A 22,735-nucleotide genomic window follows, 5' to 3' on the forward strand; every position below is an offset into this window, starting at 1 on the left:
TAAATTGCATTTGATCACAGTCTAGAAGTATCATATGCCAGAAATTATCTATCTTGAATTGCTGAATAATAGTATTTGGGTATGCTGCTATGGCAACAGATGTACAGTCTCTGGATTCACACGTCAAAGGTTCTTATCGCAACCGGTTTTTGGATACCCCTTCATTGCACAAGCAGGAAAATATACTGAGCTATCCCAGTAATCTCTGGAAAGACAGCAGCAATAGAATAAACTGACATGTTTACTACTTTACGTGTGTTTCTGAAATATACATAAAGGTATGCCTTACATAAAAAAAAAAAAGAAAAGAAAAAGAACACAAAGGCCAAAAGGACACTGTGGAATCAGTAACGTGAAAACATCTTATGAATATTTATTATAAATTAGTATTTATAATATACTGATACTTAGAAACTCAGCCAACAATGGATTGGCATTGACAATACGTTATACAGTATACAGACTCGAAGTAGGTAACCATCCTTGCCAGAGGGCATCTTTTTTTTTCTTCTTCTCCTATAAGACTTAGTGAAATTTTACAAAAAAGGACCTTCCTATTAGAAATACATCAGGTTCAAATGACCTTGACCTATGATACACAGCAATGATCCTAACAAAAGGAGGGGTCAGCCACGCTGCTGAGCAATCCGTTTCAGCTTTCCTTCTGCATTCAAAGGAACCGTTCGCATTAATCCAACGGGCTTTGGATTAGCCCTTATTTTTCAACGTGTGATTCTCTTAACAAAGGTGAATTCTTCTTCCTTTTCCCCCTTTATTATCATCGCTGTCCCTACACGACCACTCCGCAGCTGCAGGTCCGTAAGCAGCTGGCAAAGGTGACGTGTGTCTGCGATCACAGGTCACCAGCGTCCGTTGGAATAGTTCGGTTCAGTGCAAAACACACCGGTATACACGCACGCCCTTACAGATGAAGTCTGTTTGGAAACAGAGTTTGTGCTTCACAAAAAGGGATGGTAGCTTTTGAACAGGAAGACACCAATTAAATAATTAGGGTTAGTATAGAAGAAACCGTGAAGTGTCTATCCCTTAATATCTTTAAGAACAAATTATAAAAACTTCTATTTGGGGCAGGGAGATGAACTAGATGACATCCTAAATTCTGTATTTCTGTGGCTCTGCCATCACTGTGTTTGTGCTTGCGTGGGCGTAAGCCTTCGCCTCATGCAGACACCAAACAGAGGAAAGTTGAAATGATTTGTCAAGCACGTGGGGAAGAAAGCAAACGCCTGAGCACCTGGAAGAGCATCATATGCCCTTAGTCATTTTTTAACAAAACTTTTTTAATGTCTGAGGCTCACTAAAATAAGCCTTTAGGGAAAGACTTTTTAAAAAAAACCAAACAAACAAACAATAAATCATCTGGTCCACAGTAGGGGCTGCACAGGACAGATATTTTTACTTGCTTAATATGTACTGGAAGGTTTAATTTAAGTGGTAGTTGGTGGATGCGTTTTTATGAAGCAGAAAATTGTCTTAAGAAACTAAATATTGACTTTGCGGAACATAAAAGCCTTCTAACGGCAGTCATTCAAATACTATGCGTTAGTGTGGCTATATTGGGAAATATGCAGACTGGGTGTGCTAATTTCTGAGGATATTTTTTCACTGGCTATTTGTAAGAAGCGGCTAATGACAATGTCTTTGGCCTTGGTGGTCTCCATATTCCTCTCCCGTGATATCTGCATGCTGATTTGATCTACGTTAGTCATGATAAGCTCCGAGGCCAGGATCTGAGTGGGGGATGCCCTGTTTGCTGTGCTATCCATGATGTACTGCTTATAGAGTTCCACCAGCTTCTGTTCGAGGTAGTCGTTGAGGGCCGAGTCGGAGAGGGGCTGCTGGTGGGGCACTAAGCTCGCCAGCCGCCAACATGAGGAGTAGCCTTGGACCGGCTTTCGGCTGGTCTCGCCGGAGATGGGGACCTTCACGGACTCCATGGGGGGAGGAATCTCCGAGGACTCCAAGAAGGGGCCCAGGCCGCTGTCGCAGGCGAAATCTGTCGTGACTGAGCTAATCGGCACCACGTAGTCGCCGGCTATATGCAAATCGTTGTAGTTCTTGCAAATGCTTTTGCAGGAAGACGGAACCAGGTAGGTGTCTTTTCTCGCCAGCCCCTGGCAGACATGCGTAGCTGGAGACGGCTGCCCAGCGGGCGCGGGGTGCTGCGTCGGCTGTAGCAGATTATCCTTCTGCCTTCTGCTGTGCTTGCTACCTCTAGAGCAGACTGAAGAAATGCACCTGCCAGCAGATCGGCGTCTCTGAAGGAAGCTTCTTCCCTGGGCTTCATCCGTGGAAGAATAATTAATGGGCTTCATTTCATACACCACTTCCTCAGCCGAACTCTTGCTGTAGAGCTCAGGGTTCAGATCTTCACAAAGGTAGGCGATTCCGTAAAGGTAACCTTCCGACAGCATCCTTCGCCAAAGGAAGAAAGCACCAGCGGGCAGAAAAAATGGCAAGAAGAAACCGTTAGTTCATTACAAACTCATCGAGTGGTGATTACACTCGCAAGTCTGTTACTAGCTGCGGAGAGATATTTCTAATTTGGACATGAACAAGAGTGTCTCTGTCTTTCTAGAGGACTTGAGGCAGTGAGCGAAGCAATCAGCTAGTCTTCCTGTTGTGCTGTTAACTCAATCACATCAAAGCATATTCTGTATAACATAACGTATGGCATGTCCAATACATCGAACGACAAGTGAGTTGGGAAGAGAGGAACAAGAAGTGGTTTGTTGTGGTAATAGTTGCTGTAATAGCTTACACTTAAATATGTATATTTTTGCCCTTGCCTGCAGTAAGAAGCCAAGGGGTTTCCCCCTTTTTCTCATATGCTTTGAAGCAACTTTTGTTGTGTGTGGTTTGTCAGCTGCCTCTGCACTATGTTGATTTGAGATTCATATTGAGAGTATCACCCCTTCTGTTCCAGACTAATCAATGGCTCGGTGTGGTTCCTTTTTCATTAAAAAATCTCCGATTATTAAATTAGCACTTAGCACTTCTGCATCCCAAGCAGGATGGAATTAACTGTCTCTAACTTTTAGACATGAAAATGTCGGTGGCAAAAGCAAGGCTTTTTGGAGGCATGATTCATCTGGACTGTTTTACACACCTAAATTGAAATGAGTTGAATTGTGCCCTAGATTTGCTTATCACTCTCCAGTTCCTATAAAAGGATCTTAAACTGACTACCCTAGATGTAGAAATCCGCAGTGTACTTTCAAAGAGACATATTTCAGCGCAATGCACAGGAAAGTGCACATTTCAGAAGTACTCTGGATTAGTCGTGAGTACCACCAGCTCTGAAATCAGTTTCCATTGCGTTTCTACAAAGACATGATCAGGTTCCAGCAGTTGCTAACTCTCTCCACTCTCTGAACAGGCAGCTCAGCCTCAAAAGCTGCGTAGACATGTTAGTAATGGAAGGCAGGACTCGCTAGCAAGGACGTACGTGCATCTGCACATAAGTAAATGTTCTGCCCAAGCTTTAGCAGCTCCACTACCACAGAATTGTTCTTAAGTCCAGCTCTGTGTCTTTTTTTTTAACAGATGTCAAGGAGACGAACAGTGGGAAAGATGTCCTAATGAAATTGTGTGGTCCAGCCAAGAGAAAGTAAATCTTAAGTAAAAATAAATTAAAATGAAAACTGGTTGGGTTTTTTTTGTATAGTACAAAATATCTTGTGTGATAGAGGAACAAATAACTTGTCCTTGTTTCACTAGCGAGTATTTTTCTTCATTTACTGTTTAATCCAATTATATCATTTTAATCCTTAACAGATATTGTCTCTGCAGATATGAACATATGTCCCAGTTATTTGACAGTTTGCCTGTCTATTTCCAAACACCCGTTGTGATGGAGCACCAGAACGGGAACATCTTCCCACAAGCTGTGAATGGGGAGGTGGCATCTCTCTGGCACTGTCGACTTATCTTTTCCAAGAGTGAAAGGACTTTCATTTCTAAGTAAAGTATTTCATGTGTCACAGTCGCTAGTGCAAAACGCTGCACTAATAATAAATGTTGGCTAAATCCTGTCTAAGCATGGATATAGACTTTACGCAGATGTTAGGAAGGAGACAACGTAAGAAAAGACTTTCCTCACGGGGGGGGAAAATCGCTTCTGCACTATGAAGAAGAAGGTTGGAGGGAAAATAAACTTCCTTCAGAAGGGAATATTCATGGAAATTAAATGTGTCCAAACACTCGCTTTGGTGACCCCGGATCCCCTCTGCTGCTGCCAGTTGTGTGAGATTTCCCACAGGCAGGTAACATTTAATGAAAAGCGATCTATTTACACAAGAGGGGGAAAAATCATGTTTGGGGCTTGGCATTCCTTGCAGTATGCTGCTGTTGCCTTGCTTTATGTTTTAGCTGTGATTAAGGTGCCACCACAGAAATCTTAGCCAAATGCTAGAGCTACTTGGGTTATCGACTCATCCCCCTCTCGCTTCTGCTTCTGTTCCCCCCTTTTGAAGCGCAAAGGCTGTTCCCTTCCCCCTGCTATCCATGGCCCAGATGGCTTTATTGCAAAGTAACCACTAACTTCAGCTAGCATGAATCTGGAATTGTTATACGCTTATTTCTATGCTTATTTTTAAAGTGGATTCTGAGAAATGAGTGGAAATACAACATATGGCCTGTTCACTGCTCCACCAACGTACGCAAAGCCAGTTGTGTTCAGGTAGCATGTGACACTTCTGTCTTTCCTACTACCCAGATGTATGTTGTTTGTCATAAGGTGATACATTAGGGAAATGAAACTACTGGTTTCATTTCTTTGCAATGCATTCTGCAATACTTATTTTAAGAGTTTTAGAGCACACTGTCTGAGACAGGAGTGGAAACAAAAGAACTGGCAAATTCAAAAAGATTAGGCTCCCATCGTGCTCAGGAGTTGTGTGTTTCGCTGAATGAGTCGCAAGCTTACCCTCTGAAGTTGGCAAGGGCTGTCGCACTAATCTGATTGTTCCCAGCTCTGCGAGGAAATCTGATCGAAGTTTGATAGGCAGTGTTGAGAGCCTGAATGCAAAAGAGAGGTGTGTGTATCTCTGGTCCTAGTACTTCACAGAATATATACCCCTGTCAAGTTGTTATTCCATCACTACCAATGACTGGTCATGCACTTGGGTCACCTTTAATTCTTGCATTTTACATCTAATAAGGATGACAGTTTTCATTAATTCTACTTTCTCGTGCCCCTTCTCTTAATCCCCTTCCATGCCACAGACGCACATATACACCAGGATTCCAAGCGTACAGGGATTATATCTAATGTCTTTCAATATTTTGGGTTTCATGCTCCTTAAACTCAGATTTCACTTCCCACTTTCTGAAAATAACTGCATGACTTTCATTGCACAAGGAAAGACAGTACCCTTTACAATTCTGATGTGATGCATTTCGCATGTGAGGTGAACAAAGAGATTTTTCCTTGTGTGGCTACTGTCCTGGCAATGGGAGCTGACTACATTCTATCTAAGCCTAGCGGAGGCAGAGGGAGAAGACTGTCTGGTTTACACTGTCTTTTCTATCTGACATAGTCTTTATTACTCTCAGATGATCTTAAAATCTCATATGTCTTGCCTGGGGTTTTTGTTCAGTTCTTCAGCAGAAGAAAAACCTAAAGGTAGGATGAATGTTTAAAGCCACATGGAGAATTCAGTAGTATTGCCACTATTTTCTGAGTGGCAGCAAATTTGCTGGATTATAATGCTTGGAGATGGTGCCAATGTTTGCATAAAGACCTCAGATTAGAGTCTGGGAGCAGGCAAACAGAATGAGAGTTCTTGGCTCAGGATAAGCAAAACACTTAAGGAAAGCCTGAGAAGTGTACACAAAGAGATATGATAAATTGTGTCCTATAAAAAAACCTGAGCAAGATGAGAAGTTGCTAGGGAGAATGGAAGAACGTGGTGCTAGCTAGGATCACAGCTCAGTGGGGAAAGGGACATTCTTTTGCCTTGCAAAAGGAGGGGATGGAAACTCATAGAAGAGACAAGCTTGTTTTGAATATGTCTGGCTTTCAGATCCCTGAACAAGGCTCTGAATGGCACTAAAGTTGTGCTGCTGGTAGCTGGAGTTCAAGTTCCATCACAAGGTATATCTTAAGTTCTAGCTGACTTACTAGATGAGACCCCAGATGACAAAGTCTCCCTGTCTCAAGGGAACTCAAATCCTGTGGATCCATCTGTAGTACTTTTTCCCTATTTTAAGAGACGCTTTTTCAGGCTGTGGAGATACAGACAGATCCCTTCAGTGAGGTTCGGGATCTACCTCAGATTGCAAGACACGCGTGCAAGAGTTCACTTGGCAAGCAGGATAGACTGGGGAGCGAGCCTGCGCACGTCGCAGGACCCACATCTCACTTTCCACTGGGGCTGGTGTGAAACAGCTCCCAGGAAGCCTCGGCACAGCCAGCGTAGGGAAATCAGGGGAGTGAAGAAGGTAGTATAACGAGCTGTGCATATGGATGAGTAGAGCCTTTCCTTAACGCCTGAAACCCACAGATCTTTGGTATCTGAACCCCATTTGTTAAGGGCTATCTCCGATGCCCAGGGCTGGCTTGGGTAAAGGTAATGCTGGGGACACTAAACTGCGCGGGGAGGTAGACGCGTCAGAAGGGAGAGCTGTCTCACAGAGAGACCTGGACAGGCTGGAGGAGTGCGCTAGCAATAACAGTATGAACTTTAACAAAGACAAGCGCAAGGTCCTCCACGCGGGACGACATAACCACAGAGCCCAGTACAGGCTAGGGTTTGGTGTGACTGGGGAACAGCCCTGCTGAAAGGGACCTGGGGGACGAGAGGCTGAACGTGAGCCAGCAGCACGCTGCTGCACCAACGAAGGCAAAGCAGATCCTGGGCTGCATCCACAGGGGCACTACCAGCAGGGATAGAGACGTGATCATCTCCCTCTACTCCGCACTTGTCAGGCTGCACCTGGAGTACTGTGTCCAGTTCTGGTTCCCACTATTCAAAAAAGGTGTGGACAGACTGGAGGGGGTCCAAAGGAGGGCCACAAAGACGATCAAACCGTTGGAGAACCTGCCTGTAAGGAAAGACTGAAGGAGTTCGATCTTTTCACCCTAGAGAAGAGAAGGCTCGGGGGGAACCTTATCAGAGTTTTCTAGTACTTAAAGGGCATCTACAAACAGAACGGAGGCTCACTCTTCACAAGGAGCCACATGGAGAGGATGAGGGGCAATGGGTATGTTATTATTCCCATTCTAAGTCCAAAACACAGCACTATACCAGCCACTAGAAAGAAAATTAACTCCATGCCAGCTGAAATCAGGACAGGGTACAAGTTGCACTAGCAGAAGTTTCATTTTGACCTAAGTAAGAAAGAAATTTTTTAGAGTGAGAACAATCAATGACTGGAACAACCTCCCCAAGGATGTGGTAGAGTCCCCATCGCTGGAGGTTTTCGAGATGCAATTGGACAGGGTGCTAGATAATCTCATCTAGGCTTCCTTTCCCACGAAACATTGGACCAGATGATCATTCGAGGTCCCTTCCAACCTGGGCAGTTCTATGACTCTACGATTCTACAGTAACAGTGGCTGCTATTTGAGGTAGGAGTTGGCCCACTTTGCCTATAGCAGAAGAGAAGAGGAATAGCTAAGAAGTGCTTTTGCACAAGCAGCGGAACGCTACCCGCTGCGTGCGTAACTCCCTCTGCCCGCTGCTGCTCTGGAAGATCTGGGACCTGTGGGACCGTGCCGTAAGGCTTTCAGCAGCGGTCATGAGCCAAACCCTTTCCCACAGCTCTCTTCACTCGGATCTTTTGGTCTTCTCACAGAAGAAAACATGAGCCCTGCTCATCTTCTTTATTCACACGTCAAGAGTTCAAGACACGCAGGAAAGCTAGGAGTACCTCTCCCACGGGGGAACATGGGCTGTCTTGGGGGGAATGAGTAGAGTAGGTTTGAGAGGATAACAATCCTGTATTTCAAGAGTATGAGGGAATCTCCGTGAAGGAAAGCTGAAGGAAGAAAGTAAGGAGAGACATCTTCCCCAAGAACACATTATACTTTATATGTCTATTGTACTGTTGAATGTTCTTGTCATACCGGTGTCTACCCATTTTTTAATCATGCTAAATGGATGGCAGAGAGCTTCAGGAGCAGCTGGTTTCTTTCATTTCGAAAAAAAATACATTCCTACTGTATGTTTGAGTGCTGTTGTATCTTTAAGGGGAGTTTGGGGGGACAGGCTTCCATAAAAATACAATTAAAACTGTATGTGGGTAAATACAGCTTCTTGAGCTCTCAAATAATTTCCCATCCAAGTCCATTTTATCAGTTCAAGTTCCTTGAAACTTTGTACAGACTAAGCCTGGTTCATCATTTTCCACACTTTTCTTAATCATCTATACCCATACAAAGTTGGTTTAGGACATCATCAATCTGGTTTGATAGCATTTTGCATCTCATATCCACAGCTGTAAACAACAACATGAAATGTGAGGCAGGAAAGGATCAGGCTCCACATTCATAAGGTTGACTTGGCTACATGATATTTCTACATTGTGCTTTTATGGCTTTCTGGGGTGGAAATCATTTCATGTTTCTGGACTTCTGTGTTTATTTTAATGAGTTGTTAGTTGTTGTCATGACTTAACTATATGGACTGCAGTATTTTGTATCTAAGCAGTTGAAGTAAAGGGGAAATAAATTCATGCGCACTCTTATAGAAGACAATACACTTTCTAGAAGTGAAAAGAATAAATGGTAAAGCAAGAAAGACAGAAAAGGCTGAAGGGGTTTCCCAGGAGGAGTGAGGGAAATGGTGCACTAACGAGCATTGAAACGTTAGTCCCATCTGCCGTAGAGTACAAAAAAAGAGGGGGAGGGTGCATGTTGTGTGTGTACACACATGTCAAGCTGTGAATTTGCAGTGAACCAGGAAATTCGCTGTGAATCAGGAAAATACAATGATAAAGCTTCTTTGTTCATACTTTTTAACATCATCTTGTTTTCAGAGAAGTCTCGGCTTCTTTTCTATGAACTTTTTTTTAATAAGATGCCCATGTTTATCTATTACGGTGCCTATTTTTATTTCTAATCTACAAATAGAGTACTCCAAAGACATTATTCAGACAGTACACTAACATGCACAGAAAGATCAATAAAAATACCATAATTATGACAAAAACAACACACCTGGTAAGACTCCCTTTAAAAATACTCTGAAAAACATTTTTTACTATGATTTTGTGAAAGACTTTAGAAATATCAGAGGAACAATTTTGGGGGCATTTTGAAGTTGCATTGCAATCACGGTCAGTCACGGTTGTGAAGATGGCACTTTTGAAGTGTTCTCATCACTTCTTAAGGCAGCAGAAGCTGCATGTGGACAGTGGCTGAGACTCTGCAAACACGCACATGCCTTCAAAACAGAAAATTCACAGCTTCATTTTACCAGCTACCAGCTGTGATCCCACACGAAGAGAACTGAGCCACTTTGATAAGCAAGAGCAACGTTTTCATACATTTATATGATGCATAGTATATTTTAGTTCTTACCTCCAAGGATACAGCAGCTGACCAGGTACAGAAAATTCGTTGTCTTCTAACCAGTTTAAAGCTTCCCGTGAGTCTGTCCTACCCCAAAATGCAACATTCTGTTTTTATTTCCTTTTTAAATACACTTCTAAGATGACATGTGTTTTATTTCTAATCCTCTATAGCACAGAAGTATAGAAAGAAGGTCCCTTAGGAGATGAGGGGGTTTTATAACTGACTGAACTGCAACACGCTGAACTCGCTTCCTCTTTTATGTCTAAATGAAACTTTGTTGTGAAACTATGTACTGTTAAAATAGCCGATTGCAACACACTCAGTCCAGGCAGACGGACTTCTCTTTATTAACTGTTACACAAAAAAAAAAAAACTGGTGAATTGAACAGCTAGAACAATCTTAGAGAAACTGCTCATTTGTCTGCAACTTACAGCGTACCCCATTTCAACCGCTATCTATCGTTCTCCTTTTAATTGACACAGCAAGGCATCTAGACATGTCAAGATTGTCATGCCAAATAGGTAGGAAGAGCGAGATGCCGAAGCAGAAACGCATTTCACAGCAGGCCTACTTTGATGTCTGCAGACCCTGGTACATCGCAGCTTCCACCGAACAGCACAGCTCAGCTGGTTTATCAGGTTTTGCTTGGTATCGATCCGCAAAACCTGTGACGAGGAAAGTTAGACTCGAGGTGCGCTCAGCACCTCGGTGCCTGCCAGAGCCAGGCAGGCAGCTTGTCTTAGCAGGGGCAGACTGTGAAAATACCTCGGGCAAGGGGGAGTTCACCCGCCAAGCTTGAGGTGTATGGGCAGTGAACAGGGCTTTGAGATTGGTGTTGGAGGATTATTCCTTAAAGGAGAGGGGACGAGTGCGCTTGGAAGGATGTAACTGGACTGTTGGAATTGATCCCAATAGGATGTACAGAATTTGCTTTAAAAGGCGTCATCAGGCATCCATACATTGCAATAATGAGAGAAATTTATTTTCATTCTCAGTGTATTTTAACTGCCTTACTGAGGACATATTTCTTTTTTTTCTCAGAAGCCTCCAACTCTGCCAGCCAGAAAAGACGTTGTAGTACAATGCTTCTATTAACATAATTTTGCTAAATATTCACTGGGATGTGATATATGATTGGGACTAGTATCCAAAGTCATCTTAACCATAGGCATGGAAAAAGTCCATATGTCATATGCCCTACCTACGCATCCCTAGCTAATTCATACAACAGTTAATCAAATAATATCGTACCCAATCATATGCTATGCTAGGATCAACAACATCTAAAAAGCACAAAAACTGGACAAAATTGGCAGTTTAATGCAAATCTCAATAGATGTCTTTGCTGTAAAAGCGCTCCCTGTGGAAACAAAGCTACTGTAGTAACAGACAACTCTTTTATGCTTAACATTAATATTAACATTATTGTATTTTTTTCTCTGATCTTTCATCGGTGCTATGGACCAATCTCAGGCCTTGTCAAATTTATACTGCTCCAACACTTTTTTTCGGTGTTTCCATATCCGGTTGAAATAGTGTTGAGGGGAGCAAGAAATAAATCACTAGGAAGTTTTACCTCTTCTGTAGATCCAGAGAGCTCTATATACACAGGAGCTCAATATTTCTAGTTAGACTGTTGGGAAATAACTTTGGTAGTATAAAAAAGCATTTCTGTAAAGGTCCTCAGAGAGTTTTCAAAATATGTTTTAAATCATCTAAATCCATGTAAAAACAGCAAGATACAAACAGACAGGTTTTTGAAAGTAAGAAGTTCTTCCACAGCCAGAAAAGCACAGCTATCCAGAACCACTGAAAAATCAATCTGCTTTCATAGAGGTACCTAAATATGGATTTAAGACTTACCTTCAGGCACCTAGATTTGGAAATAATAAGTGGCCTTTTTTTTCCCAGTCATGCACATGTAATGTTTTCAGTGCTCTAGAGGAAGTCAAACACTGTCTGTATTTCTGCACAGTAGCTGCATATGCTTATGGAAGGGAGATGTAGAACTGTCATTGCTTGTCATACAAATTGCACATTAACATCCTGACAGTCCAGGCTTTGGGGACACTCGTTTATTCTAGCGATCTTCTCTACGTTCGCTCATGACCTTGGAAGGGTTATCCTCAGCTAAGAAGCATTGTCCTATATGAATTTTTAGGTTGTGCCTTATCAACTTCCTGAGTGTAGCACTCTAAGGGCCAGATTCAGAGCTGAATGAGTTGGGAGACTACACGACATAGCGGCACCTGACCCCTTTCGCAAAGATCCCCGCATGTGCTGTGCCTCCTGCGCCCAGCGGAATAGGCGTGAGAGGAGAGGGAAAGCTTCAGCACCTTAGGGAGTCATTCAGTCAGCCTCTTCATCCGTAAACGTAGCTCAGATTGTCTGAGGACACGCCAACTTATTTTTGTTGGGGTACTTTGCTACGGCAAGTCCAATGCATCAAGAATGTGTTATCCCCACCCCCAAAAAAGAAAAGAAAAACATTTCAAGTAAGTTGCACAGTTCCCAGTTTCCTTCTCTACCACATTCCTTCTACTCCCAGGGAGTTTCCTCTAGGAAACTGCTTTAATTTTGACCCTAAGTACATCTATCTTAGCTTTTTATTTCAGTTCAAGAGTTTATTTTCAAAACAAATCTGCCAGTTGTATGCCCTCACCGTGCTTTGGCTTGCCTCTTGAAGCATGTGAAGCAGATTCCTTTCGGATGAAACTCAGCAGGAGGATGCACACCAGGACCATACTTGAAATTTGCCGTGGGCAAGTTTCCTCATGGGCTTTCATGGGACCACAGCGGAGCTAGTCCAAAATACACTCCCCAGGACACACACGCCATGGAGGCAGGGTTTCAGCACCAGCTCTTTCGCCGTCCACATTTGCTCCAAATGTGATGCACTATTGGTTGATGTAAGCAGAACAGAAGAATGTTGCCAAGGGACTCATCTGTAGGACAGTGCTAGACAGTTTATCAGTTCTTCACCAAGTAAACCTTGCCCATCGATGCCATTCAGCTCGTGTGTCTCAATATGTTGTAACTGATAACGCTACGTTGCCATAAACACAAGAGAAGGCTGAAGTTCCTTCTGTATAGCTACAGGCTCCGCCACTGAGGTTCGGTATAAATAAATCTCTGCTTAGCCTGGGCCTGTTTTGTCAAACAGTGCAAAGGCAGCTGCCTGTCACTTGTAGGTGAAATGTTTGTATTCTGGAAATTATAAATTGGGAGCCTTTGAGAAGACCAATATCCCCTAGCTTTTTGTTACAATTAATAGCAGGAATAAATGCAGAAAATAAATCAATTTTCCTGTACATATATTCAAGCAGGTATGTACACAGTAAGCTCTGTCAGGTTATCGAACAATTTTAGCTCTATCCCCATTTGGTATGTCTGTACCATTAACTAGGAATTTTGAAATCCAGAAGGTTAAAGATAACACCTTAAGATTATCACCTGGTTTATAATTGTGCAATATGACAAAGGGGATATTTTGAATCCTTTTGGTCTTTGGAAGGGAAGAGGTTATGGGAAGGAGATAAGCACATTATCCAGTACTTCATCACAAAGAACAATCATGAATGATTTATGTTCCTTACAGCAGCAAAATCGGTTCTATTTCAAGCTTCCCTTTATGCCACACTTGATTAGAGCCTGAAACTCCGTTTCCGATGCACTAATTACACAAGTATAATCAATTATTTGAGTAAAACATCAGTCTGAACAGGGAAGAGGCCTCCATCATACACACTTTTCTCTCCTCTTTCTTCATTGCTGGTAGTAGAAAATAGATCAATATAATTTTCTAGGTAAAATGTGAGGATTCCCATCTTCCAAAGGAGTGCCGGGCAAGTCCGGCTTTGAGATATCTCAGGCTGAAGGGAGTCTCCTGGATGAATTACTCCAGCGCTCTGTCCTTCTAGTCACTAAAATATACAATTTATTCTCGTGTTAAATTTTGTTTCTCTTTTGTGGCTCACATAAATATTTTAGTTATATCCAGTCATCTCTACAGGTTCAATCTATGTGAAAATCAAGAAAAAAAGCAAGGCCTTTGATATGAGAAAATTATGAGCAAGACCACTGCACCCTCTGATAAAATCTCCAAGGCCAAAGGGAGTCTTCTGTGAGAAAAGACAGCAGCATTGGACGTAGCATACTGAAGCTGCTCTACACTATGTTCCCAGCATTAGTCTTTTCTAGTAATGAATAGCCAGTTAATGAAGTCTTTTCAGTTCATGTTCTTTTCTCCTCTCACTAATTTACATGAGCTAGGAGACTGGTCTTGTCACAGTTCAGAAATCTTTCCCTTCAATCTCAACCTCTCTTCATTCATAATCCTTTATTTACCTTTAGCGGTCAAACTGTTCTGCCCATGGTTTTTTAATGAAGGTCAGAAATAATGGCTGCACCAATGTATTCCGAATTAAGTACCTTACTGTACAAGTGATCCCATTGATGGCAGAGAGTATACTGTGGTTTCCGTGCTTAACCACATATGGGCACATAAGCATATAAGCACTGTTCTTTAGTCTGCAGTGCATGAATCACAAGTGGCCTGTAAAGCATCAGAAGGTGGTGTGCTGGGCAGGTTGCCCTCTTCCCATTGCCAATGTCTGGCCAAAAGCCAGAAACTTTTCTTTTTTCCTCTTTTTTCTTCTTTTGTTTTTCTTTTTTTTTAAACTAGTAGCGTGATAACTTAGAAATGGATGGTTTTAAACAGCAGCAAAAAAAATCTAAATGCCACCTACTTTTTAACACTGCTCTAGCCTCAAATAATAATGAGAGGGATATATCGATATCTATTTACTGAAATACTGATGCACACTGTAAATACTGCGTACAGCTTGCTCTCTGCTGCTGACTGAAATACCTCAGGGTATGATGCATTGCAGTCAGCAGCAGAGAGGAGCTTGAAACTGCAGTTTTCAAGGGCAGAGCGCAAACCACAACTACTCTTCAAGCAACGAAGCGTATTTTTCCCCATCTTACCAGCCAGCTCAGCTAAAGGGTTTATCAGCAGCTATAACCCTGCTTACATTTGCACCTTTCAGATCTTTTTAGGGAGTTTTCTGGGGTCATTTTTTAAGCTTTCCAGGTTGCAAAGACATCAGTTTTGCTCCTTTCATAGAATTTGTGTTGTGGTAGGCCTCGTCCATTTCTTTAAAAAGCCCATTTACAAAGAGGAAATTTAGCAGTGACTTTTTTTTCTGGATTTTTCCCCAAGACACCTCATTCCTTTGTAAGTATCTAAACTTTCAAAATATGAATATATAATCTGAAGGGTTGGTGGTTTCTCCTGGTTTTAGTTTTATTTAATGCTTTTCATACATTGAAAACTTCTTTAAATGCTTGAAATTCACATAAATCATTTCAGCGAACAATGTGAAAAAAATTCCTGATTATTATTTTTGATTTGTAAGCCTGAGTGTGTGTAGCAAATACGAGTGATCAAAATTAGTATTTCAGGTGGCAAACAAATAAAGCAGCCATGTTAGATCCCTACGTTTCAAAGCATCTCCTGAAGAATAAAAAAGTACTCGAGCCCCTATGTCAAATCACTTCCTACCACTGCAGGAATCCCACAGGGATGTTATAACGCATTCTTTGCTTTACAAGTCTGAAATGATTACTCACATATACTTAATTAATTAAGTAGCAGCTAATGACATCCTATGTACCAGGCAGAAAGGCACATCATTGGATTAGTGATAAGACTAACCAGTAGGTCTGTGGGAGGAAACATTTTTGCTGCTTGGAACGTAGTTCCACCTTTTATTGCAGGAGTCTTTTTCCCGATGCAGTGTCCGGAGCAGAGACACCAGCAGCCCACAACACCGTCCTAGGAAGAGGGTAGCAGAGCCTGCAGTTGTTTTACCGGTGTTGCCAGAGCAGGGTGTAGCCTACCTGTCTCTCCTCCCCTTGGCTTTCTTCCCCCAAGAACCTTCTTCTGCTTTTTTGCCTCTGGGTGAGCTCTGGATTCCCTTCTCAGCAGGTCTCCAGATTTAATAAGCTTTAAGCCTCAGCAAATCCCAGCTGGTAAGAGGAGGAGCTGCTTGGTTCACCTGTGTGCATCTTGAGGACAAGGAATACTACTCCGCTCTGCAGGACTAGCTCAGTACAATACTGGCAGCTTTCTTCCTGGCTTTCTGTCGGATTTCCACTGTGGCTAGACAGACTTTCCGGGATAAGCCAGGATTTTTTGTGTAATTCCAAAGGAAGAACTAGTTAATTATATTATAAAATTTTCAAATGCTACTTCCAAAGGCAAAACAGATTGGCAGGAACACTGCCTACCTGTATAAAATCCTGCCATATGATACCTACTCTTAATTCCAATGCTTGCATTGAGTCTTTGTTAAAAATAAATCATGCGTCACGCTGCTAATGTACTTCTTGGTTCAGTGACAGCTAGTCACTAGTGGTAAGGCTTCAGGATCAGGCAAAGAGCTTTTAACTGGAAAACAGGATTGAGCAATAGATGGGGGTTTTCTTCTTTTTTAGTTTTTTACTATACCTCAGTGTAACATAATAAAATCGAAGGCAGTCAGGCTACTAAGAAGGGATTTTTTTTGACAGTGTATCAAAATACCACAAAAATTGCAGAAACCCGAGAGGTATTACAGAGGTCTGGTTACATTAGGCGTATTGGCACATTTCTGTAATTTCTAGGTAGAGCCATCCAGTGGTAATTGGCTGAATTTCATGTACCTTTTTCGCAAGTACTGGCTCTTACTTTGACTCTGATTTCCGCATCCCTCGCTTCTTATTCTTTCATCTTTCCAGCAACCAACTTTTTCAGCTATCTCAAATTCTCTGCCAGTAACATTCAATTGCAAATTGTGTCTGAATTCAGGCACTGTCTTCAGGATGTTTACAATGGAGATGATCAGGGAAATCTGGAAGCAGCAACAGAAAAAGCATCTGATCTGCTGAGTAATTTTAACAAGATAATAATAGAAAACCCTCCTGCACTTTGGTCCATACAAACTAGATGCCAGCAAACCACTGTCTGTGGTTTTGTTTGAGTTAGGTATTCCTGGGCAACCACGCCACGAACAAACAAAAAAAGGAAAAGCAGCAAATGTTAAAGGCTGGAATGACTGCGGGCAAATCGTCGGTTCCGTCTGCTAACAAAGAAATGATGCTCATCACAGTTTGCTGCTGAAGCAATATCCAGGGGCATGAGACCTGGCAGAGGGGGTGGGAGGGAGGAATGGTACCATGGACGAGTTTCTGAAAAGCAGATTGAAAGCTAAGGGTCACTGAGTTGATTTTTTTTTAAGAGATGGTTACTGGTAAGGGGCAGAAAAACATTAAATCAAGCAATTATACAGGCATAGAAAACCAAGGAAGCTTTTTCAGATGGAGGCTGAAACTGAGATTTTGCAAAGAAAACTGATAGCAAAAGGTTATTTAGTTACATAAATAAGAGGAAAATAATGTAAGAAAAATGGATCCAGTGTGGTTTCTGAAAACAACACGTATATTTGCTTTAAGGTGGAACACAGTGAGTCAATGAAAAGTGTATGTTTGATGTGGTGCGTGGAGGATTTACTGAAGGTACATATACATGTTCAGGAAGACTGGGACTGAAACAATACAAAGACTTAGGAATAAGGTAGAACATTTTAAATTAAAAAATTAAAATTATGAGCCACCAGTGCATCTTTGTAGAAAGAAGGCCAGTATCATCTTGTGCTGCATTAGGCAGACCATTGCCAGCAGGTTGAGAGAGCCAATCCTTCCCCTCTGCTCACCCATGGTGAGACACATCTGGAGGGCTGGGTCCAACGCTGGCCTCCCCACTATGAGACATGGACATACTGGAGCGAGTCCAGCGCAGAGCCGCAAAGGTGACTGAGGGACTGGAGTACATGACATAAGAGGAAAGGCTGAAAGAGCTGAGACTGCTCAGCCTGGAGAAGGCTCAGGGGGACTTATCCATGTGCTTAAATACCTGATGGGGGGAGTAAAGCCAACAGAGCCAGACTCTTCTCAGTGACAGGACGAGAGGTAATGGGCACAAACTGAAATATAAGAAATTTCATGCAAACATAAGACACTTTTTTACTGTGAAGGTGGTCCAACACAGGAACAGGTTGCTCAGAGGGGCTGCGGAGTGTCCATCCGTGAAGATACTCAAAACCCAACTGGACACAGCTCTGAGCAACCTGCTCTCACTGACTCTGCTGAGAGCAGATGTTTGGGCCAGATGATCACAGAATCATAGAGTGGTTTGGGTGGGAAGGGACCTTAAAGGTGATCTCATTCCAACCCCCCTGCCATGGGCAGGGACACCTTCCACTAGACCAGGTTGCTCCAAGCCCCATCCAGCCTGGCCTCGGACACTGCCAGGGATGGGGCATCCACAACTTCTCTGGGCGACTTGTTCCAGTGCCTCACCACCCTCACAGTAAAGAACTTCTTCCTTATTTCTAATCTAAATCTACCCTCTTTCAGTTTAAAACTGTTACCCTTCATCCTATCACTATGCTCCTTGTTAAAGAGTCCCTCCCCATCTTTCCTGTAGGCCCCCTTTAGGTACTGGAAGGCTGGTGTAAGGTCTCCCCGGAGCCTTCTCTTCTCCAGGCTGAACAACCCCAACTCTCTCAGCCTGTCCTCACAGGAGAGGTACTCCAGCCCCCTGATCATCTTCATGGCCCTCCTCTGGACCTGCTTGAGCAGGTCCATGTCTTTCTTACGCTGGGGGCCCCAGAGCTGAACGCAGTACTGCAGGTGGGGTCTCATGAGAGCGGAGTAGAGGGGCAGAATCACCTCACTCAACCTGCTGGTCATGCTTCTTTTGATGCAGCCCAGAATGCGACTGGCTTTCTGGGCTGTGAGTACACATTGCTGGCTCATATTCATATTTTCATCCACCAATACCCCCAAGTCCTTCCCCGCAGGGCTGCTCTCAATCCACTCATCGCCCGGCCTGTCCTTGTTCTTGGGATTGCCCCGACCCATGTGCAGGACCTTGCACTTGGCCTTGTTGAACTTCATGACCTTCGCATGGGCCCACGTCTCAAGCCTGTACAGGTCCCTCTGGATGGCATCCCTTCCCTCCAGTGTGTCAACCGCACCACACAGCTTGGTGTCATCAGCAAACTTGCTGAGGGTGCACTCGATCCCACTGTCCATGCTGCCAACAAAGATGTTAAACAGCGCCGGTCTCTGCACCGAGGAACGTCACTGGTCTCCACTCAGACACTGAGCCATTGACCGCAACTCTTTGAGTGCAACCACCTAGCCAATTCCTGGTCCATCCATCAAATCCATGTATCTCCAATTTAGAGACAAGAATGTTGTGCAGGACAGTGTCAAACGCTTTGCACAAGTCCAGGTAGATGACATCTGTTGCTCTTCCCTTATCCACCAATGCTGTAAACCCATTGTAGAAGGCCACCAAATTTGTCAGGCACAATTTGCTGCTAGTGAAGCCCTGTTGGCTGTCACCCATCACCTTCTTATTTTCCATGTGCCTTAGCATAGTTTCCAGGAGGATCCACTCCGTGATCTTGCCAGGCCCAGAGGTGAGATCTTCAGAGGTGCCTTCCTGCCTCAGCTGGTCTGTGATTCTAAATCGGAAGGAGGTAGAAAATCCAGTATTTTGTACAAAAGACAACAAATATTTCCCTGTGAATGTTTGTTGCTATTGCAACATGAAATAAGTGATGTGTGAAAATACATCGATACAATACACAAATATGTGTGACTGTAAGCACAGCGACACAGATAAAAGCTGGATATGAAACTAGACAAAGAGGTAACAGAATAACCACAAAGGAGAAAAATGAAGACTTAAGCTGAAGCAAGATTTTTGTGCTCAAAGCAACTTTTGATATTTGATAATTTGGTTTATATTGCCAACGCTGCCAACATCTTCTATGTTTCTGAATGAGATCTGTAAATATTACATGACTAATTTTCTCAACTTGCAACATTACTTAACAGCAAGTACTAGTTCACACAACACTTTCAGGAAAACAAGGCAATCTCATGGATTTGGTTACACAAAAGGGAAACAAATTCAAGTGATTTCAGTAACCCCTAAGCAAAACCGGGAACTAAGAGAAAGCTAACCAAAGAAGGGGGCCATAGGCCAAGTAAATTACATTTCCATAGTAAAAGATATTGCTGGAGCAAGTTTGAATGATGGCATCAAGAATCCCAAAAGAGGTAGGAAACTTAGAGTTCAGGACAATGTGGATGACACAGGTTTTTGTTTGTTTCTTTGTTTGTTTTAAAAAAGCGATTATGAAACCGGGAATAGTAGGAGTAGCACCTACTAAACTGAAAAGTTTAACTCCTAAGTCAGTATTAAGGAATGTTTGTATCTTTCTGGGCATTCTAGAAATGTTGAAAAATGTACACTTGTGCTGTCAGGCAAAGTTGGTTATTTCCTTTTTTTTTTTCTTTAAATCGTTTATCTTTTGGTTTGTGTTAGGTAGTTGGCATCTTTAATGACTTGGTAAAGATATTTATTAGGGAAGAACTAGATAAATCATCGGAAATTAGAGAAGTTTAGTATTTGTGCCATTTCTAATTTTTTTCATCTCGTATCACAACAAGCTGCACAAACTTCATTACTTACAACACAGAAATTGTAAATTAAAAATTACAGTGACCATACAGACATCTGTATCATCATCAAACTGAGGAACCATTCCTGCTAAGTCAGCCAAGGCAAAATAAAATAATAGAAGAAGTTTGTAAAGTAATTATACATACCCGGATACTATAATAAGGTAAGGGGCACTTTGCATCAGAGCATAATTCACATTCTGCTATGAATTTACTGTTACAAGTAACTAGGAAATGTTTCACAACATCCCTGACTCACCCATGTGTGATACATGATGCAATCAATGGTCATGGAAATTTGCATCTAGCCTTGTACCAGAACACAGTACTTTGAACCCAGTATTATTATGCCTAGGCAAAACTCAGGATTCAGGCTGCTTGCTGCCCTTAAAAGAGGTTGTTTGCTTATCACTCACAGACTCTGGACTTCAGAGAAACGTGGTCATATTATAGATAACGTTCTCTGGTCACCCTGAGGAGCTCTAGAGCATGACTGCTAAGGCCAACTGTGTACACAGAAAACCTGGTCTCTGATGACTGCCCTGAAGGATTGGACTGTTTTTTAACTGAAGCTGCATCACTCTAAAGAAAAGGCTGGAAGGGGACCCTATCTCCCCAGATACATGCCACAGCTTCTCCATAGACCCAGCTGTATCTCCAGCATGAAGCACGAGCTCTCCTAAAGAGCAGAAGCTGCTTGGTCACTGCCTTGTTGCCTTTCGGCTGTGGCTAAGGAGAGGATGGAGAAGAGGTAACTTCAGCCATTCTGTTCCTTGCTTTCCTGCCAAACAATGTGACCTCTGGGATGAGCTGAGCGGGTCTGACCAGCTCTTCCATAGCAATTGAAGGGCATTTCTCATCCAATACAAAGCTCTTAGAGCAGTCCAGGAAAGAGGAAAAACTATCAGCACCCTGATTCACAACCCTGGCAGCTATAGATTGATTCGATCTGTACTGGTAAGCTACGGTCCTCCTGAAATAACATGGGAGGGGAGAGGAGAGGAGCTGAAATGAGGAACAGTAGGTGTCTTTGTAGCGCAGGGGGGAGACAACTTTGTCCTGTCCTCAGAAAAATATTATTATTATGAAACCATTTGGGAATTGAGAAACTCTTTTACGTGCAGACTGGAAGAAATCATCCTTTTACTTTTTTTTTCACTTCTCCAGTCCTGAGGCCCACAACCACCGAAGATTATTGGACTCGCCTGCTGCAGGTGGCATGGCTCAAGTTTAAAGGCAGAAAGGTGAAAGGAAGAGGTTGGGTCTCTTGAGATTTGCATTAGTGAGATAAGACATATTTTGTAAGATTTACTAAGAAATGGACACTCCACCCTTGAACTGCTTCTTCGGCAGAGCACATTCCAGTTCCTCATTCTTTGCCTCCTGAGGTAAATGAACTGAGCATTGCTCATAAAATTGTAGAATGAACTTTCCCATGACCAGTGAAATTTGTTATAAACAAGATAGTCTCTGAACTTGAATCAACAAACGAGAGGCAGAGTGACTGTGTAACAAATACAGTATCCACACACCAGCAGGTCTACCCACAGAAGGACAAAACACATTCAGGGAAAATAGCTTCTCACCTTTCTCCCACAACAGCCTCTTCTTCAGTGAGTGATTGCATATCAGATTTCTTTCGTAGGCTGGCCGTTCAAAGTTTACCTGATGAGGGCTTTTTGCATAGCCAAAAGATAGTGTGCAGGGTGTTTCTTTCAGGAGATATTTTCTGTTTAGCAGTATAAATCTGATCTTCAAATTTTATGGGACTGGCCTGGAGAAAAGCTAATATTCCAAGCTAAAAATAACTTCTCAGAGTTCATTTATTTTGACGAAAAAACCTCTCCTTTATTTGCCAAAATATATAGCTCTGAAGTAACTTTAAAGCATCTGAAATGTTCAGTGCTTAATTCTGTTATGCAATTCTTAAATCCTTCCTCTCCCGCCCAGCAAGCTGTCATGAGAAATATGCTTTGTTAGCTGGGATCACCTGTTTCACATATGCTGTCTCAGTTGTCAAAATGATAAAAAGTAAAACCTTCTGCTGACGTGTATAAGGAAAACACAGCATTTCAGCCACAGAAGAGCTCTTTTTTTATATCAGGCTTCTAATTATTACAAGATTTTAAAGAGGAAGAGGCAAAAAGAAAATAAGAATCAGTCCTTCCAGAAGAAGGTACAGAAAAAAATCCTTTTATTTGGATGTTTATTTGCATGGAAACTTAAGGAATAGCATAACTGAATCTCTAGGGAAAAAAAAAAAAAGGTGTTTATTTTAATCTTAGAAGAGGGTAATGAGGTGACCTTCTGAGTTCAGTTCCAACCTAAATTATTCTGTCAAAATTAATGGCGTTATACTCTTAGAAAACCACTTACTACTTTATGCTATTTGATGTATATTATGGTATTATTTTAATATAATATCTGGAAATACTATATTATTATACAAAACTTTATATATGTTTATATTACATATACATAAGAAGACATTTACTAAATCATATTTATTATATACATACGTAATAATTATAATTAATTAGTGTTAATACCATTTATTTTCAATGTTCACGTCATGCTTTAAAATATTGTTGTGAATTAATTAGAACTGT

At 42.2% G+C, this 22,735-nt stretch overlaps 1 protein-coding gene across 2 annotated transcripts; it reads right to left on the minus strand.

Moving 5' to 3' along the window:
- Positions 1-1,087: 1,087 nt before the first annotated feature.
- On the minus strand, positions 1,088-9,813 carry TASL (TLR adaptor interacting with endolysosomal SLC15A4). 2 transcript variants are annotated; one of them, XM_052795038.1, is made up of 3 exons: positions 9,548-9,812; positions 4,949-5,040; positions 1,088-2,436 (listed from the first exon to the last, which is right to left on the minus strand). In XM_052795038.1, the coding sequence occupies exon 3, from the start codon at positions 2,433-2,435 to the stop codon at positions 1,557-1,559; it is 879 nt and encodes a 292-aa protein (XP_052650998.1). In that variant the 5' UTR covers position 2,436; positions 4,949-5,040; positions 9,548-9,812; the 3' UTR covers positions 1,088-1,556. The 2 variants fall into 2 exon arrangements, with proteins under 2 accessions (XP_052650998.1, XP_052650999.1); XM_052795039.1 differs by lacking the exon at positions 4,949-5,040 and having other exon boundaries at positions 9,548-9,813.
- Positions 9,814-22,735: the final 12,922 nt, after the last annotated feature.

The sequence above is a fragment of the Harpia harpyja genome, chromosome 8 (assembly GCF_026419915.1).
Source record: "Harpia harpyja isolate bHarHar1 chromosome 8, bHarHar1 primary haplotype, whole genome shotgun sequence".
NCBI classification, from domain to species: Eukaryota; Metazoa; Chordata; class Aves; order Accipitriformes; family Accipitridae; genus Harpia; species Harpia harpyja.